Raw genomic sequence first — 17858 nt, 5'->3', positions numbered from 1 at the left:
ACTCCAGCTGCGGCCTGACCAGGGTCACAGAGGGGGAGGATCACCTCCCTGGCTCTACTCGAGATGCACCTGTGGATGCACGACAAGGTCCGGTTAGCCCTGCCAGCCAATCTAGGAGCTGGAACCAACTTCCAAGGGAGGGGGTGCTGGCCCCTACCCTGGGGATCTTTAAGAAGAGGCTGGATACTTACCTGGCTGGGCTCATTTGAGTCCCGGTTTTGTTTTTAGGGTGAGGGGGGTTTTTTGGGTTGTTCTCCCGCCCTGGCGGGGGGGCGGGCTAGAAGATCTATTAGGGCCCTTCCGACCCTGAAACTATGAAACTATGAAACTATAAAATGTTTTTCACAAACCAAAAGGAGAGGACTACCTAGAGCTGGCTGCTGCAGCTGTGGCATCCAGCATAACTGCAGTGGAACTGATGCTTATGGAGATAAGGAGGGAAAGGGCAATGTAGGCAAGTCTGAAGTTGTTGGTTATGTGTACTGATTATGAGTGCACTGACAGATTTTGGGGGCCAATACTGATAGCCGATTTTTAAGGAGGCATATCAGCTGATATTGATGTGATTTCGGATACAGATGTGTGCAGCTGGCAGTTTGTTGTGGTGGAGGGGGAGGGGGAGGGAAGGGGCATGAGGGCAGAGCAATGCCCCCCCACCCCCATGATGAGGGAGGGAGAGGGGTTGGGGCAGGCATTGCCCAGCCAGGGTGGGGCAGGAATGGGATAGAGCCACAGCTTGTCCAGGGGGTGCAGGGAGGGAGGGTTAAGGGGGGCTGCAGCCCTCCCAAACTTCACCATAGCTCCCCTCTCAGTGCTGCTGCTGCCGCCCGCAGTCCGCTCCTCTCCCCCTGCTGGGAAAAGCCCAGCATGGCCCCTGGCCCCAGCCCCCATCTGGGGGCACATGCCCCCTTCTCCCTGGGGTGCACATAGCAGCAGGAGCCACTCCCACTCCCTGCACCCCTTGGACAAGCCACAGCTCCATCCTACACCTACCCCAGCTGGGAAATGCCTACCCCAGCCCCACTCCCTCCCTCACTACAGGGGCCTCAATCTGTCCCCCTCACATCCCCTCCCTCCCCCCTACAACAGACTTACCAGCTGCACGCAGCTTTCCAAGTTGCTGGGCTGTGCTCCTCACTGCCTGCACAGGCATTTAAAAATCAGCCAAAGTATTGGCTGCGTCAGGCTGATTTCTGATAGTAATTTTTTCTTTATATTGGTGCCAAACTGATATCAAACCAATGTATCGGTGCACCTCAAGCACTAAATTGGTTAAGTTGGATCTGAGGTACTTGATAAACCCTTGCCCCACCCTAGTTTGAGAGGGATTGGGGGTGAAAACCAACCAATGGAGATCTTCCCACATTTCTCCTCACTTTAACAGGTTGACAGATGCATACAAATGGTCTGTGTTGTGTTCAAACAGTTGGCAAAGCATTTACCACCAAGCACCTAGTACAATTTAATATCCTCCTGTCACAAAATATATATCTGAACAGTGTCTTCACTCTCATCCCTCAAATGTTACATGCTGTGGGCAACATTACCACAAGCAATCAGATGAATAGTCTTGAACATGCACCTGGAAATCCTTTTCAAGTATTAGTTCTGATCCTATAATCTTTAACCCCATCTATGCTTCACCTACCGGGTTCAGAGTTTAAAGTCAAATGGTCCTAGAAATTGAAACATTTCAGAATTTACTGCTTTGTTTTGTGTTTAATCTGAATTAATTTTTTTATTAACATGTTCAGTCATTCATTCATAAAATAGGCTCATAGGAAAGGAGGGCAGGTAGGAACTTCACATGGTCAACTAGTTCAGACACCTGCTCAAGGGAGGATCATTCCTGACTAAACCATTCCAGCCAAAGGGTTCCACAATTTCTCTAGGTAGCCTGTTCCAATGCATGACCACTGTCATAGTCAGAAAGTTCCCATAATCTCCAATCTAAGTTTCCGCTGCTGCAGCTTGAGACTATGGCTCCTAGTTCTGTACTCTACACCCATAGAAAAAAAGCCCATCTTCATCCTCTCCATAATAATTCATCAGGTATTTGAAGACTGATCAAATCCCACCTCAGTCTTTTCTTCTCCCAGCTAAATAACGCTAGTTCTTTCAGCCTTTCCTCACAAATTTTGCCTCCCAGGCCCCTGATAATTTGTTGCTCTGCACTGACCTCTCTCTCAACCATCCACATCATTTCTAAAGTGCGGGACACAAAAACTGGACATAGTACTCTAGGTGAGGCCTCACCAGTGCTGAAGAGAGGAAGTGTCACTTTTCTTGATCTGCAAGTAACATTCCTGTTAATAGAGTTGACTTTTTTTGGTGCAACAAAAGCCACATTGCTAGGTCATATTTAGCTTATGGGGTCCACCACAAGCTCCCCCCCTCCCACCCAGTCCTTCCCTGTAGTATTGCAGCATAGCCAGTCATTCCCCATTCTGTACATGCAGTTATTCCATCCCAAGAACAGGACTTTTCACTTGTCTTTGTGGAATCTCATCTTATTCATTGTGAACCATTTCCCCAGTCTACCCAGGTCATTCTGGATCCTAGCCCTGCCATCCAGTGTCAGCAACTCAACCCAACTTTGTGTCATCTGCAAATTTGCCAAGAATGCTCTGTTTCAACCAAGATTTAACTAAAACACTTTCAATTAAGATTTTTTTTTCAAATAAATGATACAACTGACTACTTTATTTCAAAGTTTCAAGTACAGGCTGGTATCAGGAGATACTCTGTGCATTTGTTACAGCAGTATTTCAGCTAGTTATCAGCTGCTAATACAATGTGAGACTATACAGACGAGGCAGATCAATAAACTGTTTACTTAAATCTCAAGGTAATTATGTAACAGTTACCACTGAAGTAATCTTCGTAAGCTACTATTTGTATGGGTCAGTACAGAGAATTTCATGCAGTTCATGCATTTTATTTCCAACAGCCTCAAAAATAGGTAAAGCTTCACTTGAAAAATAGTAATATTGCAAGAAAAAAACAGTATTAAAAAGGACACTTGTTTTCTAGTTTAGAAATAAAAGCACAACATAAATGAAGTTAAGATATTGCGAGTTTATTTTATAAAAAGTATATGCAGAAAGTTTAATTTTATAGAATTAACTTTACATGCTGTTTACAATGTTTTTTTGTTAATATTTAAATATACACATTTAATTCTTAGGAAATTTGATAACAAAATGATAATGATTCTACTGACTTTCAAATTGCAAAAAGTTTCAAACAGGAGAACCTTTATTAAATACCAGAAACAAGAATAGTTTCAAGAATTAATCTCATCTTTAACCGATGTGGTTATTACACCACCTCCTCAGCAAAAATGTAAATCACCTAGCAGTTTTAAGTTCTTAACTGTTTTAAAGAAACATGGTAAAGGTGCTGAATACTAGCATTACCACACAGGAATTTTTTTAACTTCTGCATATTAGAGAAAAGAACAGAACAAAGGCTATGACAGTCACCACAAAATTCAAAGGTCTAGTAAATGGGGAGTATGGCAGCTGATAGAAAGTGCAAACATTTATTCTTCACATATTGGGATTTCATCAGGAATACCACTAACACTCAAGGAACTGAGTTATATGCATATTACAGTAATGGCAGTGATAATATTGAAATGATACAATCATTGCCACATGTCTAGAAAGTGACAGAGCCAACTTTTTCAAGCAGTTTCTCTCTTAATATAGCTTAACTGAATTTACCTAGAAAATTAAGCCTTCCTATAAAACATTGTAAGTTAGACTCTAATGTAATTTAAAGAAACTGAAAAAGTTAGCAACAGAATGGCAACATTAACCCTGAAATACTGTCAACCGCAATCACAATTTCAAACTGGAAATCAAAAAACATTTTACATACAACATTCCTCAGAAAATAGAACAACTAATTTTATACTAACCCATTTTCAATATTAGCTCTGATATAATATCCTAGTATATTAATTCAGAAAACAATATTAAATTTTCCATTTTAAATCAATATCTCTATTGTTTCTCTATTTTACTGGAAGCAAGTCCTGCTTAACCTTTAGATTAAAATCCCACATAAGCATGACTTCAAAACAGTTTGGAATTCTAGGTTTTAACCTTCAAGACAAAAATGCTGTCAACGATAATAAACAGATAGTTCATCGTCACTCATATCTGAATCATCTTCATCTACTTCACCTTCAATGACCGATTTCTTCCCTTTACAACATGACACAACGAATCCAATTAAGAAGACCTGTGAATTGAAAAATTAGTAATGTGTTACTGTTGCTTAATTAAGATGAATATGAAAGTACTAAGTTTAAAACCAAATGACAGTACTGCTGTGAAAACGATACTATGACTTAAATTATGTTAAATCATCCCATTTAATTTAGAATGATTTAAACCAGATTACTTACTCCAATGAATGCCCAGTTCCCAAAGTAGTAAGCAGCACTGAAGAACCAAAACTTGTGAAGGAAAAGGTATGTTCGAGTAACAATGCACTGATCTAAAAGAAAGATAAACAACGGTAGTCTAACAAACAGACTGAAAATTACATCAACTGGAAGCAAATATTTTTTATGGAAGACTACAATCTAGAATTACAGCTAAAAAGTGTTCTGTAAAGACTAATACAGTTCTATACCAAGAGAATCTACTATTGCACTCCAAATAGAATACTTCTTTTCATTAACAGGTATGGATAGAAAAAAATGCATTTTGTGGAAAGAGCAACTGAAAATGTAGTTATACAAGGTATTACTTTCTTACAAGCTCTAAATTGGTACAATTTAGTTATATGTAAAAGCTATGAAGGTATATGGCAAACACTTTTGAAAATGTGCAATGTTTCTAGAAAAAATCTGCAATGAGGCTGTTTATGAGTCGGTCCAAAGATTTAGCAAGGGAACACTACATGTGGGTAGGTCTCATACTACCTACAACTGCAGGCTGTATCTTTGACACCCCTGGCTTAAGGGAAAAGCTGACACCACTTTCCAGAGAAATCTAGGGTGTGGTACAATTGTAACCTGAACTCTAAAAAAAATTTTACAGTATACCTGGTGCCTCCTCTAGGAGGTGCTTGATAAGAGATCTCCGCTACCTTGTCTGGTCTCAAAATCCCTAACCACCACACAAAGTCCCCTTCCACTAAGCATACCTCCTAGAGCAGCAGGAAGGTGGGGAAAGGGAAGGTGGCTCCTTATTGCATTGAGACCTTGGACTTTGTCCTCCACCTTCCCTGGTTCTCATGATCCTGACTTAGGGAGCTAGCAGCCAGTTCTACTCCTGAGAAAGACTCAACGCTTGCTGGGAGGATCAAGTGAAACCCAAAGTTCCAAGCAGCAGGCGGACAGCTCTGTTACAGCAGCATTTACTGGGGCAAAGGTAACCCAGCCAGATTCTCTCTCTCTTTCTCCTCCATCTCCAAATGATTAAACAAGTAGCTCCTTTATTTTCAATCACCCACACAGCCCAGAGACTGTCTTTGTCTCCAGGCTCTCCCTTCCAGGAGCTGACATCCTGCTTGCTCACATTCCTCTCTTCAATGTTCTGCTCATGTCATTTAAATTCCCTCCAGCATCCTGTGCTTCAGCAATCTCACCTTTAATGATCATATCAACAGTCTGGAATAGTTTTGTTGATCTAAGAGGTCCATCTTGTCTGTCCCACATAAGCAGATCTCTTGCTTTCCCATCTCTAACCCATCTTTACCCTGTGCTAGCTACACTGGAAAATGGAGGCAAGCAACATTATAAAAAACCATGGCCACAGTTAATGTACAATTATTACAATAAAACCCATAGTCCATCACACCTGGCACCAGAGCTTGCAAGTCAGCCACTCTGAAGTAGTTGCCTTTATGAGATGGACATGGCCCACAAGCTGTTTGTTGAAGCCCCCTGCCTTAAGGTACTGGGATGTTTTGGAAGGATTACCACTGGTTCTAAGAGTCTATGGCAGCTAAACTAGAAGGTCCTCCTTCCAGAAATGGGGCATAAGACTGAGTTATTGCTTAGGAAACAAACTAGAGAGGCTACAGAGACTGCACTGGAGCCTACCTGGGCAGAAGTGGCAGGATCTGACAAGAACTACAAACAGTGTCAGAGTGACCACCAGTCCTGTCAGACCTTTACTGAGTCACTTCAACATTAAATTTCATTCCCGCTCCCCCCCCCACCCCAAGAGCATTTTGGGGAGTTTTATTTTTTAAAAAATCCTAAACTGACAGGCTAGAGAGCTGAACTCTGCTGCTAAAGTTATGAGAACTAAAATGCCAGAACTAAAAATCAACCATTTTTTAAAAAGTATTAGCACCTATGTTTAGTCCAGTTTGCTTCATTGGCAGACTCCTGAAATTAGGACTATTAAAGAGCAATGAAAGATATACAGCTCCACAGTCTGACTCATGGAGCTCCACACAAAACACCATGAGTTAGATTGACCCTCCCAACCCAAATGAGGTTCACTGTTATTGAGAGGCTAAGAGTGATGAGCACCCCTGAACTTTCACTATGCATTTTCTTCTTCGGGAACAGCTTTGTATGTTTTGAAAAAGTATTTTTATCTAACCAAGGGCATAGATTAGGTTGTTTAGACTGGGGGAGATCGCTTGTTGCTTAGTTGTTTAATTGCTGGCCTCGCTAGAAGGAAAGCTGTATCAACAAAGTTCCGGAGCTGGAAGGGGGGTTACTTGGGGGGGGAGCTGGAAGAGGGGTTACTTGCTGGGCTTGCTATACATTTCATCACATCAGCAAGTTTAACCTGTTACATAGCTATATAAGGCAGATGCCCACTGGGGTGTGTGTGCTTGCTTTGCGAACAATTGCCAAGCACCACTTTCTGCGCAGAAATAAAGATTAAGTTGGATCCTTCACCCCTGTGTGTTTATTGGCATAAGCGCACCAGGCACGAACTCACTGTCCTTTGGGGACAACAAGAGGATTGAGCTAATCCAGCAAAAGGCTGCATGTAATGAGGTTCATTTGTCACATGATTGGGCACTTTAAAGCTCTCTTCAGCCCTGCACTTATCAGCACACAGCTGTAGAGCGATTTCAGTGGCTGATCACGTGATAAAAACGTAACTTCTATAAGCGCCCAAAGAGAATGCCCATGTTCTGTTCAAGAAAAGTGGCATTAGTCAGGAAACCTGAATCACTTTCTCCTGTGAAACAAGTATTAACCATTAGTTTAATATTTTTCTTAAAAAAATACAGAAGAATAAAAAGGTATGCCTCAAACCTGGGAGAACATGGACAAACAATCAAATTAAGTAGCAAGTTTAACAGGGACCAGGGACTTGCTATGGAATAGGGGACATGCAGTAACTATTCAAGCAATTGCAACTATATTTCAGTAAGTGAGAGTTAAACTGAGGCAAGTTAGCCTTGTTTAGTTGCTCCACTTTAGCTTCCCACTTATTGGAGTAATGCAGCTACTCAGTATTAGATGTTCCATGGTACATGTCCCCAGCTCCTTTTAAAATTGATTTGATAGTTTGTCCACCCCCTTGAAAAAAGCTCACATCTCTTTCCAAAACAGACATTTGAACAGAGATAACAGACAATCACTGCCTTCTTGAGGAATCCAACCTCTTCAGACAGCAAGCACATATCCTCTTTACAAATTTTCACTCTGCTACTCAAAAGAAGAGAAATGTTCAGAAACCCAAACACAACAGCATTATGAGCTATAACTATAGACAAGGAAAGACTGAAGTCAAGAGTTTAGATTAAATGCATGGGTTAATATTTTATCAGATTTGAGACTATTCATTAATGCAAGCTTAGATTTGTTTATAACTGAAGCCTAGAGAATTAGAGATATAAAACAGTAACTGTCTGGTAGGGAGCAAAGTTTAGAAAGCTGTGTCTTCTGGTCCCGTTTTTTAAAAGGAACAGGATGGTTTTGGAAGTTAGTCATATAGGAAAGTTGGGAGCTTTGCTGATACAAATCTACAAGTGTACTCCTATACAAGTGTACTCCTCTGCCATCATTATGTGCTTTAAAAAACAGCAGCAATTGATATTATTCTTCCATACACAAAGATTTGTTAGATTCCAAATTCATCACCGAAACAATAAAACAAAATAAAAACTGGAGGTACAGTGACAGTGAATTTGACAGTCAATTTCTTCAGAGAAGTAGCAAAGAACAGCACAGGAAAATAATATTCAATGCATAGAAAAACTAAAAAAAATAAGCAAAAGATAAACAATGCAAGATGGTTAAAAAGATATGCTTAAAAATGTTCATAAAGGTAGATGTCATATTGGTAAAATGTAACCTGACCTGTACCGACTCCTTTTCTTGTATGTCAGCCATCTTTTATAGCTACTTAGGCAAAAATAACTTGTTCTGTCACATTTCTGTTCATATTTAATAAAACAGTTGGCAGCTAAAATGACTGAGTTAGTTCAAGCTAGAAATAGCATATAAAGCACTGTGAAGTGCAACTGTTTGCACTCTGGAGTGGGCATAGTTCTATGGGGCAAGTTTTCCAGTTCTCTTGTACTCCCAACTAACACCAAAAAGTCTGGAGAGGAGCGCACAGGCAATTTTTTTTCCTTTCAGCTACTGGTAAAAGTTCTACAGCCCCTTCCATGCATAGTAGAGGTTCTTGAACAATGAGTGCAAAAGGGTTTATAGCCCATCCACCTAGTAATAGATGGCCTAACCTCTAATTTGGCTTCTTTTAGGAGCTATAAAAGCACCTACTTGGCTCTTGAGGGTCTGGGATATATAAGCAGGGAATCCTGGTTTTCTCTGATAAAATCAAATTCTCTGATAAAAAAAAAGATGCAAATTCTGATAGCCCCCCATCTGAGATTAAAATGAAAGGCCCCACCAGCCCTGCTGATGCCCCTCATGCCCCCCTGCCAGCCCCCTGGCCCTACTGATGCTCCTCACCGCCCCCCCACCTCTACCCCACCACAGCCCCCTGGGTTATGGGGTCCTGGCTCCAGGTCCACAGCCCCAAACCCCTGGCAGGAGACCACAGCTGCTGCAGCAGAGCAGAGCCCAACTCCCCCCTGCTGCAGGCTTGGGAGTCCAGCTCTCCACTGCTGGGTGCAATCCCTGGGAGCCAAGGAGAACCCATACTCCCCAGATCTGTGTGCAGAGCAGGAGTGGGGGTGCGCACAAGCTGTGGGCTTGGGCTCCTGCCCTACCCTGGGTCCTCTACAGCCCAGCTGGTGTGACCCAGTACAGCAGGGAACAGCGGGGCCATGGGCAGAAGCTGCTTGTTGCTGCGAGCTCCATGCTGCCCTGGTGATGCGCCCCCTGCATGCATGGCTGCAGTGAAGGAAGCAGTGCAGAGCTCGCAGCAACAAGCAGCTTCTCTGTGTGGCTCTGCTGTTCTGTGCTGCACTGGGTCACGCCTGCTGGGCTGCAGAGACTCTGGGGGTAGGGCAGCAGTGCAGGAGCTTGAGCCCACACCTGCCCCCACCCCCACCACATGCATAGATCTGAGGGGTGTGGCAGATCCCCCCTGCCCCTTGGGAGTGTGTGCAGCATCAGGGAGCTGGCCCCACCTCCACTCCCTGGACAAGCTGCCCAGTCCCAGCCCTGCCCAACTTCCCCCCACTCCCTCCCTACATGGGCTCAATTCCTCAGCCCCCACCCCTCCCTCCACTTACCTGCAGGAGCTGCTCTCCAGGCACCCGCTGCCTGATCACCTTCCTCCTACTCCCTCCCAGCCCCATGCAGACTGGAACTCTGCCAGCCTGCAGAGAGCTCATCGCAAACTGCAAAATCCACTGCTTCTCCAGTAAAATGAGAAATCCATGTTTGCCTCTGGTAAAAGGTTAAATTTATGGTTTACTCCGTTTTTCCGTGTGAAGCGGAAAACATGAATCCCTGATGATAAACTATCAAGTATAACAAACAAACCGATTAACCAACTAACCATACACACACCCACCAGTAAACTCCATAAAACAATTTTAAAGGGTACAATAGCAAGCCCAAGGGAAGAAGATAGTTAGGTCATACTACCAAAAGCAGAAAGTTGGATGCAGACAGGAAGAGTGGTGGAAATTAATTCACAACTGGGATTGTTGGACTAAGGAACAGATTTTTCCTCACCAGCTTTTACACCTGAACTTATTTACTACTTTATTTGGAATGGGTAAAGTATTAAGAGAGAAAGTGCAAGCATTATGACAGTTTAAAACAACTTTGTTTGTTATATACTACCCACCAGGATGGAAGAAACGGGGAAAAGATGCATTAATAGCTCTCTCCTTTTTATTTGAAAAAGTAGAAATCCAGTACATAAGTGGAAATACCATAGTCCCACTGCCATCTGCAGCCCTCCAGCTGCTTACCTGAATTAAGCAACAGCTAGGAAAACCTACAGATGGTTCTCAACAGTAATCTGACCAAACAAATTACAGTAAATATTTTGGAACAGTCTGACCTTCAAAAGATATGTTAATGAAATGTGACAAGTTCAAGCTTTGGTTATTTTTTCTATATTATAGACTGCTGATTTGGTGAATATTAATCACACTTTGACTGTTCTAATTAGTAAGGTTTGAAAGAATCATAAGCAAAGATACTAAATTTTAAAGAGTTCATTTTTTAATTTGGTAGATATTCACATTTACTATTGAAACTCAATGTACTCTCAGTGGTGTGAGAAAGACTTTGTAAATAGCCTTTTGAATGAGCATACAGGGGAGAGTAATGATTACATTAATAAGAATTAAAACAATAATTTAATCAGAATGGAAGCTGTAAAAAAAAAAATAGAAAACATTTAAGTATTAGAGACACCCCAGATATGGGGAAAAAGTGGATGAAAAATGCTACCACTTTTTTCTTAAGAAAAATAGAAGAACATGTTTGATCACTGTTATCTAGTTAAACCAACAAAGATACAAAAGAAGAAACATGTTTTACAGAAACTGGATGATCGAGACCCAAGAAAAGATAGTGACAGGGTCTAATAGCAACAATAACCAGAAAAGCCAAGCGTATTTTATTTTCAGTCCACTGATGGAAATTTTTCATTCTGGCAAGGTAGCAGCCTTTAGGTTCAATTTACTGATGTTCTTAACCAAGGGCTATTTCAGAGAAGTGAATTAGCCTGTTACTTAAAGAAGATAAATTACTAAGATGGACAAGTAACTATTTTACCTTCACAAGAAACTGAAGTGACAAGAGGCAATTCTCTAAGGCTGAAAAGAAAGCCATTTCCCCATGCTTGGCTCTAATTATAGCTTTTACAGAAATACCAGGTTCTTTTGTCTTTTACAAAAATAAAATTTCCTTAGCATGAGGTGGGAGATGCCAGGGAAACTTGAAGGAAAAAGTTAACCAGGTAAGATATGATTTCTTAAAAACTCCTCTCCTCATCTGAGAGCATAAACTTTAGAAAAGAGTAACTAAGTAAAATGTTCACTATTTTTACTGCTGTTGACTGAACTGAAGTGGTAAGACAACTGCCCAAGACTACAGCAACATTCACCTCTCATGAATTCACTTCTGTATGGCAGAAGTCTACAAAACTTTGAGAAGGGAATCCACAGATATTCTATATTCAACATTACCATAAGTAGCAACATTGCTGATCAATATACCAGTCAAAAAGGTTATCACAAGATATTTTGGTTGCATAGTAACTCTGGTGTACTCAATCAACCATAAAAACAAGTGCTTTATTAGAAATATAGATAGTAAACAGACATTTTTTTCTTTAGGTTTGTCAAAAATCATTTTATTTAACATCAGCACAGCAGATAGACAAAGAATATGCTAATTTATCATATGCCATTTTAATCAAATATTAAAAGTCCAGTTGCCTAGCAACTAATAGCAAATTGACCAAACAATTGATTACATTCTTAATCTTAAAAGAACATCTAGTATCATCTTTGTCATTTAAGATGCATGAATGACCAGAAAAATGTCATTCCTATGTACCACTCTGGTTCATTACACTCATAAGTGTAAAGTGCTAGACTAAACATAATGTTTGCAAGCAAGCTTTTTAAAATAGAATTAAAAAGTTACTCAAAACGCATCCTACAAAATAATAGAGAGAAAGAAAGAATGAAGTTTCATCATACATTTCATATTTTAATAGAAAAATACACCTCTACTTTCCTTTTGCTGATTTTAATTACAACAGAAAAGCTAGAAATACATAACTTCTCACTTATCATACCTATCAACCTGAAATTGCCCGTAATAAAGCAATAAAGGAAAGAAAGAGCACAAGGAGTAATGGAAGAGGAAGAGACAGGCATGCAAGGAATAATCTACTAAAACTAGTTTAGAATTTAGCTGCCAAAATTCTTAAAATTGTATCTGATTTGTATTAAACTTTAAGGCACTTACACCTGCAAAACATGATCTTCTCCATGGATGTTAGTTATGGATACTTCCTTTTGTCTTTTTAAAAATGCATAAAGCTTAAAAAGATGACCAGAGGCAATTGCTTCCTTGGTTAGAACAAGCTGGATAAGCAAGGCAATTAAAAAAACAAAACAAACTGGTCTACTTACTTTTATACCTTGCTTATAGAAATTTGCTCAGAATAAAACTGACTTCACATAAGAACTTTTGGGCACAGTGTCCTTGCTTAGGTCCTCAAAGAAACTTATCTAACTTTCCTCCCACCTACACATTTGGTCCAATAAAAGATATTACCAAAAATCTCTTGCTTCTCACATTTCCTGGATTAGTATGGCTAACAGTTTTCCATATTTACATGATGGTTATTTTCAATTTTCAAAAGGTGGCACATGTCACAAACCCACAATATTCTGGAGGTGTTTGTGCAATGTTATGCATGTTCCTCTGAATTAGGTTTACTGATATAGGGTGTTCAGTATTTTTAAATAGCTAAAAATAATTTTAAGCATAGTTTATCTTATTTATACATGTACGTAAATTATGGTGTTTGATATGGATGTATTTCTATCCGCTTATGTGACAGCCAGTTAAAGAGGGCCTATGAGACCTCAGGACAGACAAAGGCTATTCACACCTAGATGAATCCAAGGCTAGATAATATAGGCAGCAGTAAAAATTGAGCATTTAAAATTTTGAGTGCGGACTTGATGTGCAATGGCTTGACACAGGCAAGGGAATTGCGTGTTGTTGGTTTGGTTTTTTTTGTTTGTTTGTTTTTTTTTTTTGAGGGAAATAGTCTTCTATCCAAATAGTATTGGATTAGAACAGTAAGACTGGAATAATCATCTTTGTTTGAAAGGATGAAAATATTCCCCCAGTCATAAGTGGGTCATAAAAGATGCATGACTGGTCAAATGGGGGGAGGGGGGGGAAATTATATGCATAATTAGATCTCCAAGAAGAATGGACCTTGGTAGAAAATTGACAATTTAGGAAAACAGTGATCATATCTAGGAAACATACAGGCCTACTGTATGTGTTACTTCAAGCAATTTTAAAGTAGTCATACAGAAGAAATAACTTAATGACAAAGTGAGCTAAAAAGATTGAATCAGAAGTTAGTGCTACTCAGGAAAGAGACCTTGGGGGCATTGTACACAGTTCTCCAAGTGTGCAGCAACCAAAAAGCCAATAAAAATGTTGGTCATCATTCAAATAGAAAACAAAACAAAGATCAATCAAGCCATTATACAAATCCATGGTGCACTTGCATCTTGAATACCAAATACAGTTTTGGTCTCTGCATCTCAAAAAGGGTCTAGTAGAATTTGAAAGTGTAGAGAAGGCCAGACAAAACAATATAAGGAATGGAGCCATGCCATACCAGGATAGACTAAAAAGGCTAGGGCTCTTCAGTTTGAAAAGGAGAAGGCTGATGAGGAATATGATAGAGGTCTATAAAATCATGAAGGGTGTGGACAAAGTGAACAGGGAACAGTTATTCACCAAGTCTCAGACACTAGAACTAGGGCATGCATCTGCAGGTGCGAAGAGGGGAAACACCATGAGGTTCCCTTACTCTGCAGCAGAAACACCCCCCCAGAATCACCTGCAGATGGATTCCTGGGGTATACGTCTGCAAATAGAGTGGGACATCTCCATGAAGACGGACCTAGATCGAGAGGCAGCAGCCTGTCTTGTGGGAGGCCTGCATCCCCTATCCTGTTACACAGCTGGGGACAGGCATTCAAAATGCTCGTATTTGTCCCAGGATAAGACTTACCATTTTCTTTTTTTGTGGCAGTAGATTTTGGGCCTTGTCCTAGGACACCTGCAAGGGATGTCTGAACAGGAACTGCTCTGTCCCCAGGACAGAGAAGTTACTCCTGCAAAACTGGAAATCTGTTTCTACCCTTAGAGTTGAGGACTAAGATACAGAGATAAGGTAAAATGATGGTTTCAATATTTTTGTTTATTTTTACATCTTGGTCTGTATCTGAACATGTAGGTACTGATTTCTTATGCTTGCTTTTGTGTTGTTTGTTGTTTTTTTTTAAAATACATTTGTGTTATCTTTTATAACTTAGTCATTGATGTATGATCTGAGCATACAGACAGGTCTCTTCCCTAAGAAAAAGGGGGGCGGGGGGAAGAACAGACAGATTATAGCTTGAGCAAACAATTACAAGGGGTGCAATTCCTCTGGCTGGAAAAATTCTCCACTGTTATAAGCTGGTAAGGTCTGAGTGAGAAGCCACAAGTCCAGGAGCTAGATTCTGGCAGATCTCAGCCATCAGACAGCAGATAGCAGAGAGGGGTTTGGAGCTGAAAGACATCCCTGAAAGTACAAGGACACACTAGAAGCGTCACTAAAACACCTAGCTGACTCTAGGGTCAGGGTGTGTTCGCAGCACAAGTTCTCATGGTGAAGTAGCAATACCATACTGATTGCCATTACTTAAGTTTCAGTCCTTAAAATTATTGAATAACTTCACTTTTCTTCTGTCAGATGCTGATGAATGCCTGCCTTCCCGGACAGAATTGTCTTAAAAAAAAATCAATATAATTTTGTTTTGACAACTTGTAAGTGGGTGTATTTATTTGTTCCAACAAAAAATTAATCCCTCCCAAATGCATTCCTGAATGAATTCTCTGCTACCCTATCATAAGGCTTTGCATCAAATCTGTAAGCACCTGCTTGCCAAAGTTTACTATCCTTGGAATGTTCCAGGTTGCAAAATCTCTACTAAAGACGGGTGGGATTAGTGGTTAGCACCCAAAACCTAGAAATCAACTAATTTACGGCACTAGAGTTTTATTAGAAAATAGCAACACTATGATTTCTTGTAAGAGAGAAAGGTAGAAAGTGGAAAGCAAGGAACAAGGATAAAATATTAAATTTCCAAACTCCACCTATCGCCACTTCAAAAATTAAGAAAAAAAAGATGCACAACAGGTTAATTCCTTCTTAGTATGAAATTAGCTAAAGTGATAACTGTAAACAGGAGCATCACATGTGCACTCCCTGCACTGCACAACTTACAGAACCTCAGTACACTTTCTTGTACCACCCAGGACTTTAGGACCATTTACCACAGGGGCAATTATTTCAGCTGGAGGACAGCTTAATGAGTTTTGGTGAGCTGTTAAGGGTTGCAAGGGTAGCCCTGCCCCTTGATAGGTGCCCTACGCTCTGGTTGCCATCTTGGGACTGGAAGTCTGTCCCTCCACCCCCCCCAAAACGCCTGACCTTTACCCCAAGAAGTACTCCTTTTGGAAAGAGGGGTTGCCATCTTCGAACCGGAAAAAAACAATGTATATACTACAAATCAAACACTGACAGTAACATTTGAATTTTATCTTAAAAAAATGTTTTTGTCCCGATTTGTGTATGTTTGCACAGTGTATATGAGTGATTGCATAATAGCTCAAAATGAAGTCTTACTCTTGTACATTGTGGGGGTGTGGAAGGGCATGAGAAGGTATGGGTGGGTGTTCTGTGCTGCCACCTCTGCCCCACTGGGCAGCCCAGAGGCAGCAGCGATGGCAGCAGACACGCAGGACAGCCTGGTGTGGGTTCCAGGCGGCTGCAGCAGGAAGTGCCTGGCAGCAGCGAGGGGGATGGACTGCTTTTCCCCTAGGTCAAGGAACAGTTACATCGTTGCCCAGTGCAGAAGAGTCTGGAGAAGGGGCAGGGTGGGCTGGGTCAGTTATGTATGTGGGTCCCTACTATTACCACAGGGCTGAGGCCAGCAGTGGCGGCAGCTAGGAGGTGCCACTGCCTGGGTTGCCTAGAAAGGCAATCTAGCTGCAGAGCCGCCCCAACCCTGCTGTGTGCTCAGGAGGCAGCAAGATGCACCACAGGTAGATGGTGCCTGGGCCAGGCGGGACCAAGAGACCCACCACGGGCTAGACAAAGAACCTTTGGGGGCCAGATCCAGCCCAGGGACTGTATTTTGCCCAGTCCTGGTTTACCACCTTGCATCCAACTTTTATAGTTCTCAAACCTTCCTGAAACAGAGTCCAAGGGTATTTATGCATTCAAAACCACATGCACAAGCACCCCCGCCCCACTCCTGTTGGTATTTTTATGGCATGTAAAAAAAATTGGTTGTATTCATACCTTTACTGAACTGAGCTATAAAAAGGGGCACTCTTTTCCCCCTGATACAATGTTAACAGCTGAGCATGCAGTCAGCTGCTCTGCATAAAAATACATGAACTCTTGGTGGACAGAGAAGGAAGGAGTTTATACAGTTCTGTACCTGCTCCTTTCCCACCTTTATTGAACAATTTGCTAAGTAATCTAATCAAATACATCTTTACCTATTTTAACCAATAGTGTATAATCAAATTAGGTGAATTTTTTATCTACTTGCTTGATTGCAGCATCTCCCATCTCAACCTAGAAAGCCACTATTGCAGGGGTTTGCAATGTAGAGCAGTGATCCAGCCCACAGAATTATTTTTCTGGCCCCCAGGGGAATTTCAGCAATGCTTTGGCAGTGTGGGGCTTTGCCTGCATGGCAGCAGGAGAGGCGATGGCACTGAAATGTAGGAGGAGGGAGAGTGGGCTAGGACCAAGAACAGAAACTGCTTCAGCTCTGGCTCAGCAGCACAGATCAGGCTGGAAACAGCCCGCACTCAGAATTAAGCTCTGTTCACTGCAAAAAGTTGCTGAGCCCATGCTAGAAAGCTACATATACTACCTGCTGGTGATTTCTAGGAGGCATGATGGTTAAATGTGCATCTTTGCATCCCAGATACACCAGCATTAAAACTGCTGCTACCACTGAAAAGGACAAACCAACTAGAAAAGCTAGTATGGAATTCAGTTTCTCACAGTAGTGCTAAGCAGGAAAAGTATGTTTTAAAAAGTACTTTGTTTACAACTACTAATCCTGCACTTCACTTGTTTTCCAGGAATCAAGCAGAATCTCTCTCCTTATACATAAAAATATAAATTTTGGCAGACCAAGCCACAAATTATACCAAGGCAAATCAGTTGGTTTTGGATTATACCCTGCACTGGACGCTTATCAACCTTTTAGATACAGAAGATATCAACAGTTTCTCCTCACGGCCCGATTTTATTCAACAACTTATTGCAGCAAGTCTAGGTTGTGCTTTTACAAGCAGGCAACAAATTAATGACCAAAAAGGATTGTTGCGCTGTGGTTAGGACAGAAAAGTGCCCAGTTCTAGATGCTGGAACTTGTGGAACACCTACCCATGCAGACTGCTGCTGGGTGCCAAGCATCGGATTAGTGGCTTTATGGACTTCAACCTTCATTTGAACCATCTAGAACCAAGCACTGTGCAGCATGGGGGAAGGGGAATGAAGATGGAGAAGTAGTAGGATTACTATGGGTAGACAGTGTAGAATCTTAGCTTTAGATAGAAACTGTAAAAATGGTTCTCACAGTTTGAATTCTTTTTGAAATTAAGTACATACACATTATGGTAGAAGATCGAACAGCTTTTTGAGATT

At 41.3% G+C, this 17858-nt stretch overlaps 1 protein-coding gene across 1 annotated transcript in view; it reads right to left on the bottom strand.

Moving 5' to 3' along the window:
• Window positions 1-3058: 3058 nt before the first annotated feature.
• Window positions 3059-17858, bottom strand: part of LMBRD1 (LMBR1 domain containing 1) — a 223701-nt gene continuing 208901 nt past the window's right edge. Inside the window, exons 15-16 of the mRNA XM_006016640.3 lie at window positions 4418-4509; window positions 3059-4251 (exon numbers count right to left, since the gene is read on the bottom strand). Of these exons, the coding sequence (XP_006016702.1) occupies window positions 4132-4251; window positions 4418-4509 (212 nt within the window). The 3' untranslated portion in view covers window positions 3059-4131. The remainder of the gene's footprint in view (window positions 4252-4417; window positions 4510-17858) is intronic.

This window comes from Alligator sinensis, unplaced genomic scaffold (assembly GCF_000455745.1).
Source record: "Alligator sinensis unplaced genomic scaffold, ASM45574v1 scaffold499_1, whole genome shotgun sequence".
NCBI lineage: Eukaryota > Metazoa > Chordata > Crocodylia > Alligatoridae > Alligator > Alligator sinensis.
This window is presented reverse-complemented; position numbering and strand designations above follow the sequence as displayed.